The sequence below is a fragment of the Folsomia candida genome, unplaced genomic scaffold, assembly GCF_002217175.1.
Source record: "Folsomia candida strain VU population unplaced genomic scaffold, ASM221717v1 Fcan01_Sc007, whole genome shotgun sequence".
In the NCBI taxonomy this organism is placed as follows: Eukaryota; Metazoa; Arthropoda; class Collembola; order Entomobryomorpha; family Isotomidae; genus Folsomia; species Folsomia candida.
The window spans coordinates 950167-967893 of record NW_019091199.1 but is presented as its reverse complement, the minus strand read 5'-3'; the positions used below and the strand labels follow the sequence as shown (position 1 = coordinate 967893).

Sequence of the window (17727 nt, the reverse complement as noted above, 5' to 3'; positions counted from 1 at the left end):
ATGCATCTGCTCACGAATGCCAAATTGACATTGCCAATATGCGTCATGAATCCAAAACCAAAAAACACATTTTTAATCAAATATTACGATTCTGAAATATGAAACAACAAGATTTCAAGGTTGGTATTATTTATTACTATTATTAACACACGAATTCTTTAATAAGCTGCGGATGAGACTGCGACCTTCATCTTCCTCCCGAAGTTCGGTTAAAACGATAAAATATGTTGCGAGAAGGCTGACCACCTGAAATTTTATACACGTAGTTAAAATTAAATACAAATTAGTAATATTCAAATTCTACGTACTGAAGCCAAAAGTCTTCGACTAAGTCGAAAATAATTTCCAGGAGATACGCTGGGAGGGTTAAGGGACACTCTCGTGACAAGCATTTGTATCTGAAAAGTAAGGTAAGGCTGAGTTATCCCATGTACATGTATTTAATTTGATAAGGAGTGGTTCAAAACTACGAAATAATAGTTCACCTTTGCCAGTAACACCCCACCTCCAGCTCCTCCACTTAGGATTGAGGCGGTGTTAGTGCGTTGGAGGCTTCTGAGGACGCCAAGCCCTTCAGTGGTCATGGTCTCGCCAAGATTGATGAGGTAGAAGAGGCGCAGGACGTAGACGCAATGCATCGGGATTTTGATAAGAACGAAGACCGTGTCTTCCCAGGAAGCCCGACTGCTTTCATAAGTCACCCGATTTATCTGGTAGACTGTCGCGAGGGCATTTATTAGCCCAATAAACATGTCCACAATCAGGGCAAAGGCGTAAAACTTGTTAAAATTTTCCACACTTTCATAAACCAGCTCGAAAAGATCCATCAGCCTTTCTAGAATTTCATAATTATTTGTGTTGGGAGAATTAAGAATCTCCAAGTTCCCATTCGAAAGTGTGATAAAATCCGGTGATGATGTTGAAGGGCTTGATGATATGCACATCTTCAATTGTCTGAAGCACATTGAATAAAATCGGATAAAAAATCCTATCCAGATTGTAAGACCAATGTGACAGTTGATAATTATGATACAGATAACCCATGAAATGACAGTTCCGACACTCATATCCTCACGTCTGAAGTTCGCATAAATGCCCAATAAGAGGCAACACCCACTGTGAAGAATCCCCATCGGCCAATGCCACAAAGCATCGCTGCTTAACTCCCCACGAAGGGCTTCAAAAGTTTGGTCATGAAAGTAATTCAGTCTAAATTCATGATACAGATTCACAGTGTTCTTCCAAAATTGCAATGTTGCAGATTTCTTTAGAAAAAATATACGGAAAATTAATAAAAATCCTCCCATTGCAATTATGTTTGACATGGCTAAAAACCGATCGGATACTTCGGAAAATACTTGAAAGTTATCATGACTTGCAGCATTTCCAAATTGAATTAGAATATCGTAACCTTTATAAAGAGAAAACATTGTAACTGAAAAACTTGCAGCAAACCAGAGAGAAATGTAGATTGCGTACAAATTCAGCTGCAAAAGAGACTTGAAATGCAATAAGTTGAACATTTTGAAATTTTGAGAACTAGAATAAAATTGATTTTGTTCTGAAGAAGTAGAGAAAATAAATAATTTTGAATTTGTGATATGATTAACAATATTTTGAGTCCTGTCATTGTTGGCTGTTTTTTGATAAACTTGCTCGTTTGTGGGGTCCACACTATCGACGGTGAAGAGAAGATATCCAGGCACTCTCATGCTCCAAATAGCCCAGTGGGCGATATGTAATAATCTCCCTTCTGATTCTGCCCTGCCAGCATTACTCGTTGACAAGTCCGAATTATTACTTAAAATGGTGGTCATACTTATTTCGTTGCTGGTGTCAAGTTAAAAATTATAAAACCGATTTGAAAAATGCACTAAATTCAGATACAAATGATTTTTTCCTAGAGTGAAATTACGTTAGATTGTATGGAAAGCATGGATGGAGTGATTTTAAGTGTGTATAATTTGTATGCGTATCGATCGACCCATTATGTATTAACCTACACCAATTTATTGTACTCTTAAAATAGAAAAAACAACTCAAAATGTCAAAATTCTCATTTCAGACCTAAATATGTATAGACCCACCTTGTGCGTCTGTTTGATTGAGCGAAAGCAATTAATCCATTGTGGTCAAAGTGCAACTGCCAATATTTGCACTGTCAACCGTGCATACGTTCGTACCCCGATTAAGCCATGTTTGTATTAGAAATAATAAATTATTGTCACTAATGGGCAAAGGCGACCTGAACGTAACCATTACCACTTCATTTCTATTTAGGCGTGGCTTTATTAACCCATTCAAATGTGTATGCACATAATAGGAGAGAAAACTGTCGCGAGCTACAAAATTGAGATGACGACTTGTAAAATGTTGGCCAACAAAAAAGCTTCATCACAAAATTTATTCGGTAGGAAAGAATTTTGGTATTTTCATAGCAAAAGAAAGAAAAAGCGTTGTCTGTTAATGTCGTTTGGTTCCAAGGACTCGATCCATTTCCTGCAAGCCGTCACGACTAAACTGAACATCACGATTGAACATCCGATCCAACTATGTATGCAATGGTTATCTTATCACAAGCAATGAAATATAAAAATATCCGAAGCTTTAAACCTTTTCATACCTATAAATTTCTGGCCAGCAGTCAAATACACAGATCTGCCAGAAAAATGCAAATATTACATCACAAGTTCGAACAAGTGAAACAGGTCCAGCCTTTTCACATTTCATGGCTAGAATTATGGCCATTTGACCCGTGAAGGTCAGTGAGGCCAGCGCAATTGCCGCCAGCCAGTCCTTGTAGCAATTAGGCCAACTCCAAACCCCAAGGACAAGAACAAGGACGACCGTCTCAGCAGTGCCCCAGCCCCCAAAAAACAGCGTCGTGAGAACGTGGTGCACTTTTCTGATGTAACGAAGAACCAGGTATGAACACGTCGCCACCAACATGGAACCGAGGGCCAGAAATGTTCCGATCTTCATAAAATCAAACAGCTTACATAAGGCATGCAGTGCGTATATCCGTACATGTAGATATTTACATACCATTGTTTTCCTGTCAAACTCTTCATTGTCAAATATATGTGGGGGTTTTGCAATGACAATCACTCCAAAAACAGTCATAACGGCTGATAAAATTGGTATCACGCCACACTTTTCCCCAAGAAAATAGTGAGCAAAAAGTGTCACAAAAACCGGAGTACTCGACGAGATCACAAGAGCGTCCCCCATGTCCAGATTCTTCAGTGAGTAAAAATGAAGTAGAAGAGCATTGCAAGTCAAAATACTTCGTACCTGTACATAAACGTAAACCCTTTACTCCAGATCCCAAGTATTGTATATAATATTATTGTAATTCATCGCAGTTTCACTTTCTTTACGAGCACAACGATTCTTAATTATGGACCCAACTTCATACTTACCAAGACCAGCATCAGCATTTTTAGTCTTTTCTTGTCTGTCGGTGGGTATAAGGAATCCAACAGACTCGCTCTTGGACTCTGTTTCGACACAAACTCTTTTCTATTTTCAGAATTGCTTTCCAAAGCATTGGAATAACGCTCCTTGGTTAATTTAAAAACTAGAAAGACGACGGATGGGAGGAGAGCACCTTGAAACCTCCAAAGTGCAATTGTGACTGGGTCGTAGCTCTCCAGGAATTTGACCAGCATGGAGGTCAAAGAAAACATGAAGCTGGACAGAAGGGCCAGGAGCATTCCTCGATATCTGGAGAAAAAGTGTAACTCTTCGCCCCCAACACTGTCACTGAGCTGCTCCTCGACCCCTCCTCCCCTTTCCGTGTCTGCATTTTTACTGATTTGAATTATCGATGATCCGCCTTCGATTCGGGCTTTAATTGTATTTTCGTTCTCTGTTGCTGTTGATTTTGTAACTGTTGATGATGTGCACTCATCTTTAAATTGCTTCTCAGTTCCGTCGCAGTTTTTACCAACCATGATTAAATAGGAAAGTTGTGATGTAAATCTAGTCTAGTACATTTTGTAACAAAATATTTATTGTATGAAATTGAATAATTCAATTAGCAAAAAGAATATGTTTGGGCTTTTGAGTGTTAATGGACAGTCAACTATGAGTCGTCTGAGTATGTCATGCAACATGCAAATCGCAAATCATTCTGTTTTATCCTTTGTGAATTTGCATTCAAAAGTGAAATGAAACGAAGGAGGGTCAAAGTAGTTTTATTAATTCCTCATCCATATCTTAATTGCTTACTAAAACAAGCTCATTAACAATCAAATGAAAAGAAGCCGATTCATAAAACCAGCACTTTACTCATCTCTGATTTGTTTTCAAGATGAATTGCATCAGACAAAAGTGAAGCTTGTTTTCAATTTAAAAGTCTGCTCATAATTAATTTAATGGTGCAAAGTTTGTGGCCAATTTGATAAATGATTTTCGTACTATTTGAAAAATTTATAAAAAGCGTAATAGCGTCAAAAGAGCCTTTTTCAACAGCGTCTGCATGCAATTCTGTTGTTCCATTCATTTACATTTGGATAGAAATGAACGAGATTAAACACATGAAATGACTTTGATGATGCCCAAGAGGTCAAATGTGGTGGCCGTATGCATTCATTTAGAAATAAAATGACAACATGCTAATCATTTGTTTGGCATAAGTCGACCTGCTATTCGCACGTGTGGAGTTCATGATCATGTATTAAAATGTCCATTCATCGCCAATACTCCATTTTTAGTTGCAACTTGCAACTACCAATATTAATAATATATGAAAAAATCATGGATTGCAGGATTGGACAGATTCTTAATTGTTACATAATAAAAAATACAATTTGGAAATGTCATGATTTCAAGCACAGCAATTATTTAACAATTTTTATTATTTCCATTATGCAACATCTGCCACCTGCATTCGTCTCCATTTGCAGAAGGGGATTAAAACAAAGTAGGAAGTTACGTGTTATTTTTTCGTGATTTTCAAATTCAATTAACAATACCACTTAATTCGCACATTTCGCATAGAACGTGCAAACATAGTTAACATTTATGTAGGATCAACGCATAAAGATTTGAAATTGATCTATCGCAATTTAGATCTAGGTTTCCGGCGCTTGCTTCGCATATGAACACTTTCCATATTACTGGACGACGAACTATTGATAATCATGGGACGAGTTGATGCTGGGATTCTTCGACGTTTGCCAGCAGGTAGCTTTCGTCGCAATTCTCCTTAATCATAAGATAACAACTAAATAGTTACGAAAACGCTAATAACTAATAATAATAAACCTTACTTATGTAGAAAGAGTCATCCGAAGAATCACAATCTGTAACCTTCGCTGTAGGGAGTAATTTCTTTGTAGACGTGAATACTTCTTGACTCCCCTTCCTTAACTCATGGTCCGGAAGGGTTGACTCCACTGCGGGTGGAGGACAATTCATGGTCGAATTGTTGACTAAGAAAATTAATCGTGAATTACATCGGGCACAATGCATTTCTAATTATAGATTAACCACACCGTTACTTTCAATCCTCATTAAATCATGCAAAGAAAATTTTGCGACTGTTGAGGAGTGAGCAATTTGGTCGTTCAAGACTTGAAAAGTTCCTGCAGCTTCCAATTTAGTAGGAGGATGCATATCCACGCGTTCTGAGCTAACACGACCGCTCTCGTTAGTTTCTCCTGCCTCATAAGACCACGCTACAATATTCCGAACAGGTTCCGCTTTCTCGGTGACAATAATTTGTTCCTTCTTCTGAAACTGCTCCTCAACTTGTAAGCTTTCTGGACCTAATTTCGTAGACGAGAAAAGAGGACTGCCAATTTCCATGCGCACCCTGTCAAACCCCTTCATCTTCGCACCATCACCATGAATAGCATGACCTGGCTGGAGAGGGCTGCTACAGGATGGAAATGGCGTAGCCACTCGAGGCTGACCTTTCAACTGACCTCCCCTTTTCACTACAACTGTGGTGGAGGTTTTCTCATTGTTCACCTTAATCTTGGATTTTTGCAGGTCTTGCGGTGGTGCCTGTGGTGGAACCACGTCGTGTTCGTCATTGTTTGAGATAGGTTTTCCAACGACGAATGGAGCCTTGAAGGCAAAAATCTTTCCGGAAGAGCTTGAGGTCGAGCTTCCAATATCGTTCAAAGGTTCCATTGGAAATTCAGGACTAGGGCGTGGAACACAACTCTTGGTCACATTGGGTAGTGGATCTTGTATGCTTAGATTTGGCATTCTACTAAACGTCTGGTCAAGACGAATTGTTGGAACTTTGTTTAACTTGAAACAGCATATAACACATTATTTCTTGCGATATTGTAATGATGGTTCAATACTTTATTGTTCTTTACCGATGGTTTTTCTAATTGTTTGACCAAAGAATCAATTTTGAGTTGATTTGCTGCACGAAGCAGTCCTTCCGATTGATTGGGTTTCACAGTAATTTTCCCCTCGTACACAAAAGCGAATAAATTTTCCAAATCCACTGGACGCACGTCTTCCATGATATACATGACTGGGCATGACGGTGATTTCTAAACGGAGGAATAATTGTTTACAATACAACAAGTGATAATATTTATGTTTTCCATTGAATACCAGGAAAAGCTCCAAGAGGTAGTTGCTGCAAGCTCCAAAGAACGATTTGTGACCACGAAAAATTGTGTTTTTCGTAATCAAGTTGAAATCCGTTTTCACTCCGTAATTATCGATTCTATCGAAAATTCCACCACTGGACACTTTAAATTCTACGCTTCTTGCGACTTTCTCCATTGTGCTTACTTTGGGTGAATATTCAGAACGCAAAGATAAGTTTGTAGCTGTTTTGTCAGTCAAATGCATGTATGCAATCATGTCGTGATTTTACTTTGACTGGTTGATGTAACAACAGTATTCACCTATTCAGTATTTCATGCACACTTGTACAAAGGGCATATGTACATTTAATGTAAAATGTCTAACTCGACTCTCGTTATTAAAACCTAATTCTACATAAATCTGAGACTAATCTGTGCCAAAATTTACTAAATTTCGCATGGGTCATCACCAAATATAAACCTTAGCCGAAACCTTATAATTCACTTGTTTATTACGAAAGTTCGTGTACTTGTTTGGAAACTTATAAAATAAATATCTCCTCTAAAAATGAAATTATTCTATCAATGTCATTAGATGGAACAAATTATAAAAATAGAATTTATCTGATTGATAAAGTTTTAAAGTATCTGTATTTATATTTCGAACAACCAATATCAAACAATCCTTCTCATGAACTGCCAATTGAGAAATGCGTACACAAGTTGCATTAAACGTGAAATTCTAATGGCCATGAGAGTGGAGTTGGAATTTCAGTGGGGCATTTTCTTGCGTAAAATTGGTCGTTACTTCTTACCCACTTGTTAGCAACTGCAAATACATTAAATGAATGAATTTACTACATTTTCTCATATATGAAATATAACAGTTATTCATACTCCACTTTACACCGTAGACAACCTAAGTTGGGACAAGAATAAAATACAATTAGCTATTGCAGGCTAGACAGTGACTAGAAATATGCTTATCTAACGCTGCATCCGCCATGAAGAGTTCTCCTGAAATCAGGAAAATGAAAAATATAATTTGTACGCTGTTGTTTACAGCGTTCATAATCTATTGCGGTAATGAACATCATTTAGATACCTGTCAATGCTTCCATCTGGGTGCAAATTGTACCACATCATTGCAGAACCTTTCTCTGGTGGTACGAAGTGATTGAGGAGTGGAAACGCCGTCCCCCCTCCTTCCTCCACGTCCGAAAGCTGCATGCACAAAAATTTAGTGAGGTAACGAGAGCGGTGGATCATACAGAAATTCTGGTAGAACGATTATTGTAGAATTACGTAAAGCATAAATGTTATGATGCGATCACCCCGAAGAAATTCCGTAGGGTCAAGTGTCACCTTAACCTGACCCAGCAATGTATGTAAATTAGATTACATTGGCATTTGAGTAGATATCATCTAATTCCTATAAAAAAACAACCTCTTCTTCGAATATTGCATCAGTGTGTGGCACATAATGTCCCCCGGGACTAGAAACCACAGTTGTAAAAGTATTTCAAAATAACCTTCTCAGATCAAATTCTATACGTATGTAAGCTTTGTTTGTCAACCTGTAAGCAGCGATCTGCATGTTTTCAGAACCAGTCGGTCTAAACGTGTGGACGTGAACAATCCTTCCAATCTTGTGGAGCAAGTCTTTGAAGACTCGAGGGTGGAAGAAATCCTCAATCCATGCGTTTGAAGATGTCCGATGACGACTCACTAAAGACGTGGCGTTTTCTACAGCTCGAATTGTTCTACTCGCCCTGAGTTCTCCAGTCACTTCATTTCGATACATTTCCATCTCGTTCTCTGAGAAAACATTGTGAAATTGAAGCAATAACGGATCCAAGTTGTGCACCTCGATTTTCAACGGGCTCAGAATAAACACGGGGTGAGATTTTGAGGAATAGTAGCATTTCAAGGAAGCTTTTTGAGCTGGAGTTCTCAACTCTTCTCCTCGACACAACTGCTCAAATTTGTAGCCGTATTTTATGACTTGGAGACGAGGATCGTCTTCTTCATAATTTGCAATGGGTAAAACAGTCTCCAGTTTTGCGGGGGTTCTGTACTTGAAATTTGGGTGACTGATGTTGTGAAGCAGATCGTTGAACAATAAGGGACCAGAATCGGGTTGAATGTCCTCGAATTCAATATTCCCTTGAATTTTTTCATCATGCTGGGACAATACAACACCAAGAAAAGTACGAAAGCTGTATACATATAATCATTTGCATAAAGCATAAAAATAGTTAGGACCGAACGAAACTCACTTTTTTGATTGCTTCATTTAATAACTCGAATATTTCTGTGGAACTAACATTTCCGACAGTATGAGAAGGGTCCACCATGCTAATCGGTGCTGTATTCTTGTCCTTATTGTTAACACCGGCCTTCCTCTCATGTTGCTGTTTCACTACATTCCACAATGCGATAGCAAATGCGTCGACGGCTTGAGCATACATGAAATTGGACGAAGCCAGCCGACCCATCTCCACAAGATGCTCAGAGGTAAGCCCACACTTTGTTTGCATGCGGCCCACCTTTCCTTTCAGAAACTGTTAGATTATAAATCTGCTTAAATTCGAATCCAAATGGCGATTTTAAATTGATAACAATTTAATGTGATTATATTGAGGCGCTAAATATACTTACATCTAGAAATGATAGTTTGAAAATTTGATTTAGGCGCAACACATTAAAAATTGACGTTTCCAAGTCTGAATCTTTTGGAAATTTATAATCTGTCATCAAATTCTTAATTTCCTGGACTTCGTCTACAATTAAAGAGCGATGGTTTTCCAATTTATGAACTATGTATATTTGAAGAAGTCACAATTAATGAATTTACCCGTTTTTCGAGTGGTTGAGTTCATTAGCGTTGGAAGCATTTTTACCATTCGTCTCAAGGACCTGTAGATCTTGAAGGGGTGCTTGACTGCATCGGATCCCAGACCTTCTACGTCAATAATCGAGCGATTGAAAAGTGACTTAAAAAGATCAATTTCAATGTCAACATCATTTAGCAAGGTCAACTGGAAATCATCAATGTAGCTGCGTAATAAAAATACACGCAAGTTAAGAACTGATTACTAATCAATACAAATGAAATATTGAGTTACTCTTGTAATTCAAGACGGTTTAGAGGACAAAATGACGCCGTGCCACAATTATCCGATATCTTCAAAAGTTCAAACACAATGTGACACTCGAGTACAATCAAATTTTTCATGTCAACTGGACTGCTCGCGTAATCTATCTCAGTGTCCAGATATGGCTGGAAAGAGGTTACAACAAATGCATAATTCAATATTAATATTCCAAGAAATATGATGGACATTTCTAAGATAAATAGTGGTTTATATTAAACCGATGACCGTGCTAAGTTTTCACGTCTAACGATATTTTACAATAATATGCGGAATGGGTTTTAATTTTAAATGTAATATGTAAATATGGTTGGATCTCTTAAGCAAATACTGTGTGAAACTCATGTTCAGAGCTGCTTCCAGGAATTCAGAGTACAAATTTGTTGAAAAATGTGCAAATCTGCTAGCCTTGTCAAACAGGAATCAACTGTGTAAATTTATTTACTTTACAATTTTTACTGGCAATCAGAGAAAATGCTGACAACAGGAACAATTATTCCGTTAAGCAAACTGATGAATATGGGACGGCTAAATCCATAATTTGCAGTTTTCTTTATGCACCGTAGTTATTAAATAGTTGACAAGGTTCATAATAGGACAAAGTTTAATAGTTCTTGCTTAGATTTGTTATTTATTATCCAGTAAAACTTACTGTGATAATCCGGATTTAGCTACGGCATTATTTACAGATATTTACAATGTATGTATGTACCAATTCAAATACTACTAGATAAAATAAAATAGCGTATCATGAGTTGTTTTTATTTCAATGAATCCAAAGACCAATGCTACTGAACTTGAAAGTGATTTCGTACAATTGATGTGTATGCACAGACTTGAATTGTACGTACGAGTTGATTGGAATCATGCAGACTCCAATTTCTCATGCAAACACTTTATCCCTAATAATTTAAAACATCACGAATTGATCGGCTTATTTGTTAGCAACTGCTATACACATATATATAGTCACTAACATCAATTAGCGAAAGTCATACTGACTTTTTTAAACAATTGTTTAATATATTTTCAGGCTTTATTATTAATGCGCCCATTGTTCTCATTGACTTTGTGATGATGGTCATGTATATTTTGGTTTAGTCTCTTCAACAAAATTGCAAGCACTCATTACGTTAATATCAATATTATAACATAAATTATTAATAAATTATTATATTGATTTAATTGAATTATAAAATGTACGAAATACAGTTTCTTAAATTGTTGGGAACACTTTTACATTGGGTCTTCTGCATATTATTAGTTTCGATTAGTCCCATTGGCAGTAGCAAACTGAATGAAGTGGGTATCCGAAACATGGCTCAAGTCTTTGACAGCAGCAACAACATAATTGCAACTCCTGGAGGGAATGGGGCCACGTTAAGTAATACTCACGGGGAAAGTGGTCAGCCCTTGTGGACCAACGAAGGGTTCATTTGTGCAAACGCAACCCAAATTACAAGCTCGTTGGGGAGGAAGGTATTACATAATAATTCCAGGAAATAATTCCCATTTACAATTAGAATAATAAAATGAGCATCGTTTTCTCAGATCGACATATCCACAAAACTCCTCCTGGCAATGAAAGCTTCCATGCTGAGCACTCAAATAAAAGATTTTACTCACACATTTCTGGTAATAAAGTTTTCGTCAATTATTGGACATACTGAACCCACACCAGCCGAAGAGGAGCCAACTACGACAGCCCCAGACGCGGATGAACTTATTACGTCAACCTCCGACCCGGTTTATGAGGACGATGGAGTCTCAACCTCAACTTTATCACCACCACCATCACCATTAACCTCGTCGAAAAAACTCACGGCCGCTACCAACAAGTTGGATAAGACTGAGGTGAAAAGTAATAATCCTCCAAACAAGGTATCGTCCCCGCTTGTCAAATCGTCAGCGTCAGAGGAGCAGGTCACAGTGAAAACAGTTCCTCCAATCCCACCTGCACCTCCATCACCACAAAATCCTGCCATTTTAAAATTGAATACCGATGGTTCAGACGGTCATCAAGTAATTGAAATTGCTATCGATTCCAAAGCCCTGTCAAAAAGTACGCCCAAAAAGTCGAAAAGATCCGAAGGGCTTAGTGAAGAGGTGGATCCAGTTTCTCACAAAATAGATGGAAAACCATTACAAAGAAAGAGGAGAGCTTTGGATAGCGAAGAAATCTCACAAATTCATAAAATCCTCACACTAACTAAAAATATGAAAAGCAATAAACCAGAAAAAGAAAAGGTTAAATCAAAAATTAAAACGACTCAGGAAGAAATCACTTCAGCTTCACAAGATTCGCAGGACGAAGACGCTGTGGTAAAGGAGAAGGAGGAAGAAGTCAAGGTCACAGAACCCAAAAATAGCAATAAACCCAGCACCATTGCAAAGAAATTGCCTTACCAAACTTGGCGTGCTTTAATGGATAATTCAAACTTCAGACCGCCAGGTTTCTACGTCACGGTACGAGTATATTTCAATAATTTAAACATTACATAGTTGTAAATACTCTGAAAATGCGAACGAATTAAAGTGCAGGTGGATGAGAAAGTGGTGTTTGATAACTGGCTGGGTGTTTGGCAATCGTCTCAGTCTCCAACAGTGATGGGGAGATGGTCAGCCCCAAGGAAAAACGGAATTTGGAATGATACGGTGCTCTTGTTGGAATTTGAGGAAAATCCAGATCGCAACATCAAGGTGTGTACCACAAGCCTATTTAATCATTCACCCAGACAAGCTTCACATGTTGGACGAATTGATTGTATTTGTACTTGACAGGTAAGCTTTGAGTGGGAACCTACGGACGCAAATGCATATCTTTTCCTCTCGAATATTTCAATCTCAACATACGGAGCAAATGTGACTGAAGCCACCATAGCTGATGCAAATGGGGCTGGTCCACAATATTCGGTGGGCTCGAAAAGTCAAGTTGGAGGAGGAATGGAAGGAAATCGTAACATCACGCTATACATTGTCCTCCAAACCCCATCTCTAGGAACAGAACAGGTCATCAAAATGGGTGAAAACCCAGAAGTTGTGGAGCAAAGGATTACAAAGTCCAACATTATTGTCGCCAAGCCATCAGCATCTTCTTCTACGTTGAAGGACGAACAAGATCTTGGCGTAAAATCCGAAAGCAATTCGTCAACTGCACATGATCCAAATCTCTCCAACTCCACGAAGCCATCAGCCTCCATGAGTACCACGGCACTAATTGTAACTTGTGTCACGGGAGGTCTATCTCTAATAATTCTAATATTCTTGATTCACAAAAAACTTCAAATTAACAAAAGTCCCCATCCAATTCATAATCTGTACATTGATGAACTTTGACAAAGCAATTTATTAGCTATGTAAGTGCAGCATCAAGTACGTAAATCTAGAATGCAATGTCTTCTATTTATACATATTCAAAACAATTGAACAAGGTAGCTCAAAATATTTCTAAAGATGTGCGTGGTATACTATAAAATCTGTCGCAAATGTACTGGACACAATTTGTAAGTATTTGTTATGAAATCCAATATTTTTCAACTTTCTTTGCAAGAGTTAACCCTGATTTGTATATATATAATGCAACTACGGACTATTTTATTAATGTCTTACAAATAAAAAATAAAATGCCTCTGGCCAAACCTAATTTAATTAAGAAGAATGGAGCCATTGACTTTGAATCGCAATAGTTAATCTTTAATCTGCTCTGCTGTAACCTGTAACTGAAAAGTATAGATAAGCAAGACAGGAGTCACAACTATTACTTGTACAGAACCGACATGGAAATTACTAGTCTACTACCCAACACTCAAGCTATGTAGGTTAATAAGTTACAAGTTATGATCATTCTCCGATTTTGCAACCATTAATCATGTCTCATTACGCCATCATCAGTGGAAAATTGGATTGGTCGCAAAAAAATTAAACAAGATAAGATCTCAATTAATTGGAGTTGAATGATGGTTCATGTTTTTCTTCATTGACCGATAATTTTGCATGCAGATCTACACTACTTGATACGTGATCTCTACATTCCTATATTAGTTTCATGACTGCGTCTAGCATAAATATATATATTAACAGAATTTCTGCAACCATCAAAATATTTTTTTTAACTCTTCCAGTGTTTTTTAATTTGAATAATGAAATCCTTTGTCAATATAGATTGGAAACTTCGGTTTGTGCTGGAAGAAGTCAAATTGCATTTACCACGATCTGCAATGGCATGAAAAATATTTGTTTAAAAAACTATGTGTAATTAAATAAAATTTCTTGTATCATATTCTATAGATTTACAACGTCATAAAGTTGAAACAATCCTTGATGGAAAATCCCAGTGAAAAACTCGATATTGAGATATTTGTGTTTTCCACGGAGGGATATCTGGCTATGATACGAATCCAAGTTTGTGGTTAAGCTCAACAACATCAATTTTTCATCAAGTCATTATTGATTATAAATTTATTCTTTTCAGAGTCTGCCCCAAACTATAGTGGTTGTTTTCACTGTAAATACAACACCAAGTTCTCAATTTTTGCGAAGCCTTCATGATTTTATCGACTGGTCAATCCCGCTTCAATTCGAAGGCGTCGAAAATCCAATAGCAAACTTTCTGATTCAAAGTTCTGAACAACCTTTCAAATGGGAACTGCACGATCCAATTGAATTACATTACATGGAAAAGGAGACAGCTCTGAGGTAAAAGGGAACATATGAAAAATTGCGAAAAGTTTCGGATCCCTACATATTTTTATTTAACATGATACAAATATTGAAGCTTAGACACCCTCTCTTCTCTTGCATTACATATTAATGGATGATCCACAAAATTCGCACGTATTTTGCGGGTGGAATGCCGATGCCTAATTATCTAATTTTTCTTTTTACAGATTAAAGATGAAAAACGATGCTGATTCAAATTTGTGGAACCATCACATCTCATTTGGATCACTTGACTCCACGGATGCCGATGAAATTGACTCTGTCTGGCCTGCGTCTTGTCCTGGTTCACTGGAAATGTTGACAATTTCCGTCGAACTAGTTGGCTCTGGCGGTGTTCAAATTTCCAATAAAAATAATGAGACAGGAATTGTTGACACAACTCTAGTGAGCTGGGCAATTGCATTACCTTTCGGTTCTATTCATGCACTTTACACCAAACCACAATACCAAGGACATGGATTTGCCAAAATGACGATGCAATGTGTGTCCAAAAATGTTGCAGAGAAAGGGCGACTTCCCGTTGTTCAAATCTACAAAAATAACGATGCTTCTAAGCACTTGAATTCTAAAATCGGGTTTATTTACTCTCACGACATCAATTTGATGCATTATTCTCCACAATGAAGAAAAAATTAAAGGCTGCCAAGTGGTCAACGGAAATGTTTGGTATAGCCTTGTAACTTTAATTTTTGTCTACTGTTGCCGACCCATCAAATATTAACACATAAAAATATCGTTGTCGACACGCTGGACATGTATTTAGATTTACTTGATTCGATAGAATAAATACGTAAAATGCAGTTATTTTTGAAACTTTTGGCGTTGGTCACATTAACCTTTATTCTTTCCGCTTCGACCAATTCCTCATCAGATTACTTGTTCGTGAATGGAACGCGATTGTATTTTCGACAGTCTCAAGTTTTCCTCTCTGGAGTCAACTTTGCATGGAATAGCTATGCCTCCGATTTTGGAAATGGACAGTACTCCAAAAACGGGGCAGTTTTAGAGGCTTGGATTAAAGATATAGCAAAAAGTGGGGGGAACGTGGCAAGTAATTATGATTACGTATAATCGATACTCAAAATCACCTGAACAATTTAAGGCACAAAAGATTATTTAATTATTAGGAATATGGCTTCATTGCGAGGGACAAAACACACCAGAGTTTAACTCGCATGGTGTACCCACGGCTCCCGACAGAGATCGGACATTAATTTCCGACTTATCTCAATTCCTTGACATTGCAGAATTCAACAACGTGTTTGTAATTTTGGTTTTATGGAATGGAGCAGTTGGAGTTAATACCCGTTATAAAGATTTAATTATGAAAGATATCAACTTGGACGCATATTTACAAAATGTTCTTTTGGTATTTATTACGGTGTGCAAGTATATTTTTTAAATTTTTGTTTGGTAAAAAAATTCTGCCGGATATTTCAGCCCATGGTGAAAGCGATAAAAACCAAGTCAGCCCTGGCAGCTTGGGAAATTATGAACGAACCTGAAGGACTGCTAGAAATGGTTTCAGATGACAATTCTTGCTTTGATACTGCAAAGATGAAGCCATTTGGAGGTGGCTGGACTAAAAGCAACATTTCTATGCAGCGCGTGCTAAACTTTATCAACAAGCATGCTGCAACAATTAAGAATGAAGATCCAAAGGCGCTTGTCACTCTAGGATCATGGCATTTTATGCCACAAACTGACGCATTTCCTTCAGACACCTGTGAGATTTATACTTTTTTCCTTAATTCTACTTATCCACAAAGTTCCGCAATGTCTATGATTTCAGTCAATTACTACAAAAATTCTTGCCTGGTTAGAGCTGGTGGGGAAGCCAATGGAACGCTCGACTTTTATCAGATGCATGCTTACTCTTGGGAAGGAAAATTTTTCCAAAATTCCCCATTCTTGGTACAAATCTCTCTTTGTTTGTATTCCTTTTGAAATATTTCGTCCTAGTTCTACTGCATTAGCATTGAATTGATTGTTCCAACAGGTGGATGCTGCAACGTACCAACTGGATAAGCCATTAGTTATTGGAGAATTTAGCGCGTCTTGTGGGGCCGACATGAAAAACGAATATTTCTGGAAACATGCCTACAACCAAGGTTATAATGGAATTTTGAGCTGGCAGTTTAACCATGTAGGAAACTGCTCAGATTCTCAAGAAACTCAAGAAAGAGGAATGCAAATGCTAAGATTTTTAACTTCACATGGACACATTGGCATTAAAATTAACATCAACAATGCTGCAAATAAGTTGTCAGGAAAGATTTGTTTATTTCATGTCTTGTCCATTATATACCTCGAAATCACGTTCTCTTAAGGCGACTTTTGAAATATAATCACCATTCATTATAGATACATTTCCGCTATACATGTGCTGCTTATTTTTATGCCAAATTTTTAAGTCTGTCAATTGCTTTATCGAGTATATGTAATATATTTACTTCGCGAGTTGTAATATTCCCAATAGTTGGAAAATATGAATCAAGATTGTGCTAAAATCTCGCAAACATTCCACACTCTTTGAAGACATTTTTTTGCAAAAATGTTCAATAAGTTTGACTATCCTTCATAATTCAATTCTTACCGTTTCCCATAAATAAAAATAAGAAACTGACGCTAGTGAATAATCCTAAGATAATCATATCATTTTGTATTTATTGATATTACTTTACTGGCCACTGCTCTGAACAGCGAGTTTAAATTGAAGTAATATTATTGCGTATGTCATCACAACACTCAGAATCTGCGGATTAAAACAAAGACGAAAGTAATATAAGATATTTGTATGTGCACAACTTTTCCAATTTCTTCAAGAACACTTACTGTGAATAGAAGACGATAGGTTATTGGAAAGTTGTATGCCCTCAAGCTAAGCGGTCTGGATACTGAATCCTGAATGGCAACAAATGTGCTAATCCTATTTGCATACGAAGGTCTGTCAATATTTTTGTACAAATATTCAGAAAACTTCTGAAACTAGAGAACAAATTGTAATTGTAAATCATGCATGTCCAATAAATATCATCATCTATATTATGTACATACTTTTGATGTTGCTTCTGCTGCAAATCCAAGGCCAATTGAGAATAGTATAGAAAAAGTTGCAAAAATGATTCGCACAAGAGGTATTTTATGGTCAAAAATGATAAAAATGCTCGAACTATAGCTAGAAATTCCAGTTATTACGAACAGCAGGATATGCAACCTTAGCACTTTATTCATTCTCGACACCAAAGTTTTTACAGTTGAGAACAAAGTAAGAGCCTAAAGTACAGTAA

General features: G+C 37.3%; 7 protein-coding genes across 10 annotated transcripts; 3 read left to right on the top strand and 4 right to left on the bottom strand.

Annotated features, from left to right (window-relative positions):
- Nucleotides 1–32: 32 nt before the first annotated feature.
- LOC118436177 lies at nucleotides 33–1949 on the bottom strand. Its single transcript, XM_035853683.1, has 3 exons — nucleotides 486–1949; nucleotides 309–398; nucleotides 33–246 (listed from the first exon to the last, which is right to left on the bottom strand). The coding sequence occupies exons 1-3, from the start codon at nucleotides 1815–1817 to the stop codon at nucleotides 127–129; spliced, it is 1542 nt and encodes a 513-aa protein (XP_035709576.1). The 5' UTR covers nucleotides 1818–1949; the 3' UTR covers nucleotides 33–126.
- A 320-nt stretch (nucleotides 1950–2269) lies between these two features.
- LOC110852601 (solute carrier family 35 member G1) lies at nucleotides 2270–4145 on the bottom strand. The gene is made up of 4 exons (XM_022100706.2): nucleotides 3423–4145; nucleotides 3046–3294; nucleotides 2624–2976; nucleotides 2270–2550 (listed from the first exon to the last, which is right to left on the bottom strand). Exons 1-4 carry the CDS (start codon nucleotides 3954–3956, stop codon nucleotides 2433–2435), a joined length of 1254 nt encoding a protein of 417 aa, XP_021956398.2. The 5' UTR covers nucleotides 3957–4145; the 3' UTR covers nucleotides 2270–2432.
- Nucleotides 4146–4835: 690 nt separating this feature from the next.
- Nucleotides 4836–6870, bottom strand: LOC118436265. 2 transcript variants are annotated; one of them, XM_035853964.1, is made up of 5 exons: nucleotides 6586–6870; nucleotides 6339–6521; nucleotides 5502–6267; nucleotides 5277–5438; nucleotides 4836–5211 (listed from the first exon to the last, which is right to left on the bottom strand). In XM_035853964.1, the coding sequence occupies exons 1-5, from the start codon at nucleotides 6838–6840 to the stop codon at nucleotides 5063–5065; spliced, it is 1515 nt and encodes a 504-aa protein (XP_035709857.1). In that variant the 5' UTR covers nucleotides 6841–6870; the 3' UTR covers nucleotides 4836–5062. The 2 variants fall into 2 exon arrangements, with proteins under 2 accessions (XP_035709857.1, XP_035709858.1); XM_035853965.1 differs by having other exon boundaries at nucleotides 4836–5208.
- A 325-nt stretch (nucleotides 6871–7195) lies between these two features.
- LOC110852043 (prolyl 4-hydroxylase subunit alpha-1) lies at nucleotides 7196–10131 on the bottom strand. Of its 2 annotated transcripts, none has more exons than XM_022100006.2 (11): nucleotides 9692–10114; nucleotides 9421–9623; nucleotides 9225–9346; nucleotides 8843–9127; nucleotides 8141–8748; nucleotides 8011–8059; nucleotides 7869–7934; nucleotides 7669–7787; nucleotides 7556–7580; nucleotides 7461–7482; nucleotides 7196–7392 (listed from the first exon to the last, which is right to left on the bottom strand). In XM_022100006.2, the coding sequence occupies exons 1-11, from the start codon at nucleotides 9907–9909 to the stop codon at nucleotides 7292–7294; spliced, it is 1818 nt and encodes a 605-aa protein (XP_021955698.2). In that variant the 5' UTR covers nucleotides 9910–10114; the 3' UTR covers nucleotides 7196–7291. The 2 variants fall into 2 exon arrangements, with proteins under 2 accessions (XP_021955698.2, XP_035709856.1); XM_035853963.1 differs by having other exon boundaries at nucleotides 7254–7392; nucleotides 7471–7482; nucleotides 9692–10131.
- A 776-nt stretch (nucleotides 10132–10907) lies between these two features.
- Nucleotides 10908–13346, top strand: LOC110852449. The gene is made up of 4 exons (XM_035853962.1): nucleotides 10908–11197; nucleotides 11270–12184; nucleotides 12260–12418; nucleotides 12500–13346. Exons 1-4 carry the CDS (start codon nucleotides 10916–10918, stop codon nucleotides 13052–13054), a joined length of 1911 nt encoding a protein of 636 aa, XP_035709855.1. The 5' UTR covers nucleotides 10908–10915; the 3' UTR covers nucleotides 13055–13346.
- A 356-nt stretch (nucleotides 13347–13702) lies between these two features.
- Nucleotides 13703–16516, top strand: LOC118432940. 2 transcript variants are annotated; one of them, XM_035854124.1, is made up of 7 exons: nucleotides 13703–13938; nucleotides 14006–14119; nucleotides 14190–14413; nucleotides 14605–15488; nucleotides 15565–16163; nucleotides 16261–16351; nucleotides 16437–16516. In XM_035854124.1, the coding sequence occupies exons 1-4, from the start codon at nucleotides 13858–13860 to the stop codon at nucleotides 15059–15061; spliced, it is 876 nt and encodes a 291-aa protein (XP_035710017.1). In that variant the 5' UTR covers nucleotides 13703–13857; the 3' UTR covers nucleotides 15062–15488; nucleotides 15565–16163; nucleotides 16261–16351; nucleotides 16437–16516. The 2 variants fall into 2 exon arrangements, with proteins under 2 accessions (XP_035710017.1, XP_021956217.2); XM_022100525.2 differs by having other exon boundaries at nucleotides 16230–16351.
- Nucleotides 15233–16465, top strand: LOC110852039 (mannan endo-1,4-beta-mannosidase-like). The gene is made up of 4 exons (XM_035853692.1): nucleotides 15233–15488; nucleotides 15565–15806; nucleotides 15878–16163; nucleotides 16437–16465. The coding sequence occupies exons 1-4, from the start codon at nucleotides 15233–15235 to the stop codon at nucleotides 16463–16465; spliced, it is 813 nt and encodes a 270-aa protein (XP_035709585.1).
- Nucleotides 16517–17727: the final 1211 nt, after the last annotated feature.

Bases quoted from the DNA above. Each gene is read 5' to 3' on its own strand.
- LOC118436265 (XM_035853964.1), bottom strand. From the start codon at position 6,840: ATGATTGCATACATGCATTTGACTGACAAAACAGCTACAAACTTATCT. The intron at 5,439-5,501 runs GTGTGGTTAATC...TAATTTTCTTAG, and splicing joins AATGAGGATTGAAAGTAACG to TCAACAATTCGACCATGAAT. The intron at 5,212-5,276 runs GTAAGGTTTATT...CTTATGATTAAG, and splicing joins GGATGACTCTTTCTACATAA to GAGAATTGCGACGAAAGCTA.
- LOC110852043 (XM_022100006.2), bottom strand. From the start codon at position 9,909: ATGTCCATCATATTTCTTGGAATATTAATATTGAATTATGCATTTGTT. The intron at 7,788-7,868 runs GTAATTCTACAA...TTGTGCATGCAG, and splicing joins TCATAACATTTATGCTTTAC to CTTTCGGACGTGGAGGAAGG. The intron at 7,393-7,460 runs GTATGAATAACT...ATGTATTTGCAG, and splicing joins TGTCTACGGTGTAAAGTGGA to TTGCTAACAAGTGGGTAAGA.
- LOC110852601 (XM_022100706.2), bottom strand. From the start codon at position 3,956: ATGGTTGGTAAAAACTGCGACGGAACTGAGAAGCAATTTAAAGATGAG. The intron at 3,295-3,422 runs GTAAGTATGAAG...GTTTATGTACAG, and splicing joins AAATGCTGATGCTGGTCTTG to GTACGAAGTATTTTGACTTG. The intron at 2,551-2,623 runs GTATGAAAAGGT...TTGCATACATAG, and splicing joins TGCTGGCCAGAAATTTATAG to TTGGATCGGATGTTCAATCG.
- LOC110852449 (XM_035853962.1), top strand. From the start codon at position 10,916: ATGTACGAAATACAGTTTCTTAAATTGTTGGGAACACTTTTACATTGG. The intron at 12,185-12,259 runs GTACGAGTATAT...ATTAAAGTGCAG, and splicing joins CGCCAGGTTTCTACGTCACG to GTGGATGAGAAAGTGGTGTT. The intron at 12,419-12,499 runs GTGTGTACCACA...TGTACTTGACAG, and splicing joins ATCCAGATCGCAACATCAAG to GTAAGCTTTGAGTGGGAACC.
- LOC110852039 (XM_035853692.1), top strand. From the start codon at position 15,233: ATGCAGTTATTTTTGAAACTTTTGGCGTTGGTCACATTAACCTTTATT. The intron at 15,489-15,564 runs GTAATTATGATT...TTTAATTATTAG, and splicing joins AAGTGGGGGGAACGTGGCAA to GAATATGGCTTCATTGCGAG. The intron at 16,164-16,436 runs GTGAGATTTATA...TTGTTCCAACAG, and splicing joins CGCATTTCCTTCAGACACCT to GTGGATGCTGCAACGTACCA.
- LOC118436177 (XM_035853683.1), bottom strand. From the start codon at position 1,817: ATGACCACCATTTTAAGTAATAATTCGGACTTGTCAACGAGTAATGCT. The intron at 399-485 runs GTGAACTATTAT...CTTACTTTTCAG, and splicing joins GTGGGGTGTTACTGGCAAAG to ATACAAATGCTTGTCACGAG. The intron at 247-308 runs GTACGTAGAATT...ATAAAATTTCAG, and splicing joins GTCGAAGACTTTTGGCTTCA to GTGGTCAGCCTTCTCGCAAC.
- LOC118432940 (XM_035854124.1), top strand. From the start codon at position 13,858: ATGAAATCCTTTGTCAATATAGATTGGAAACTTCGGTTTGTGCTGGAA. The intron at 13,939-14,005 runs GCATGAAAAATA...CATATTCTATAG, and splicing joins ATTTACCACGATCTGCAATG to ATTTACAACGTCATAAAGTT. The intron at 14,414-14,604 runs GTAAAAGGGAAC...TTCTTTTTACAG, and splicing joins GAAAAGGAGACAGCTCTGAG to ATTAAAGATGAAAAACGATG.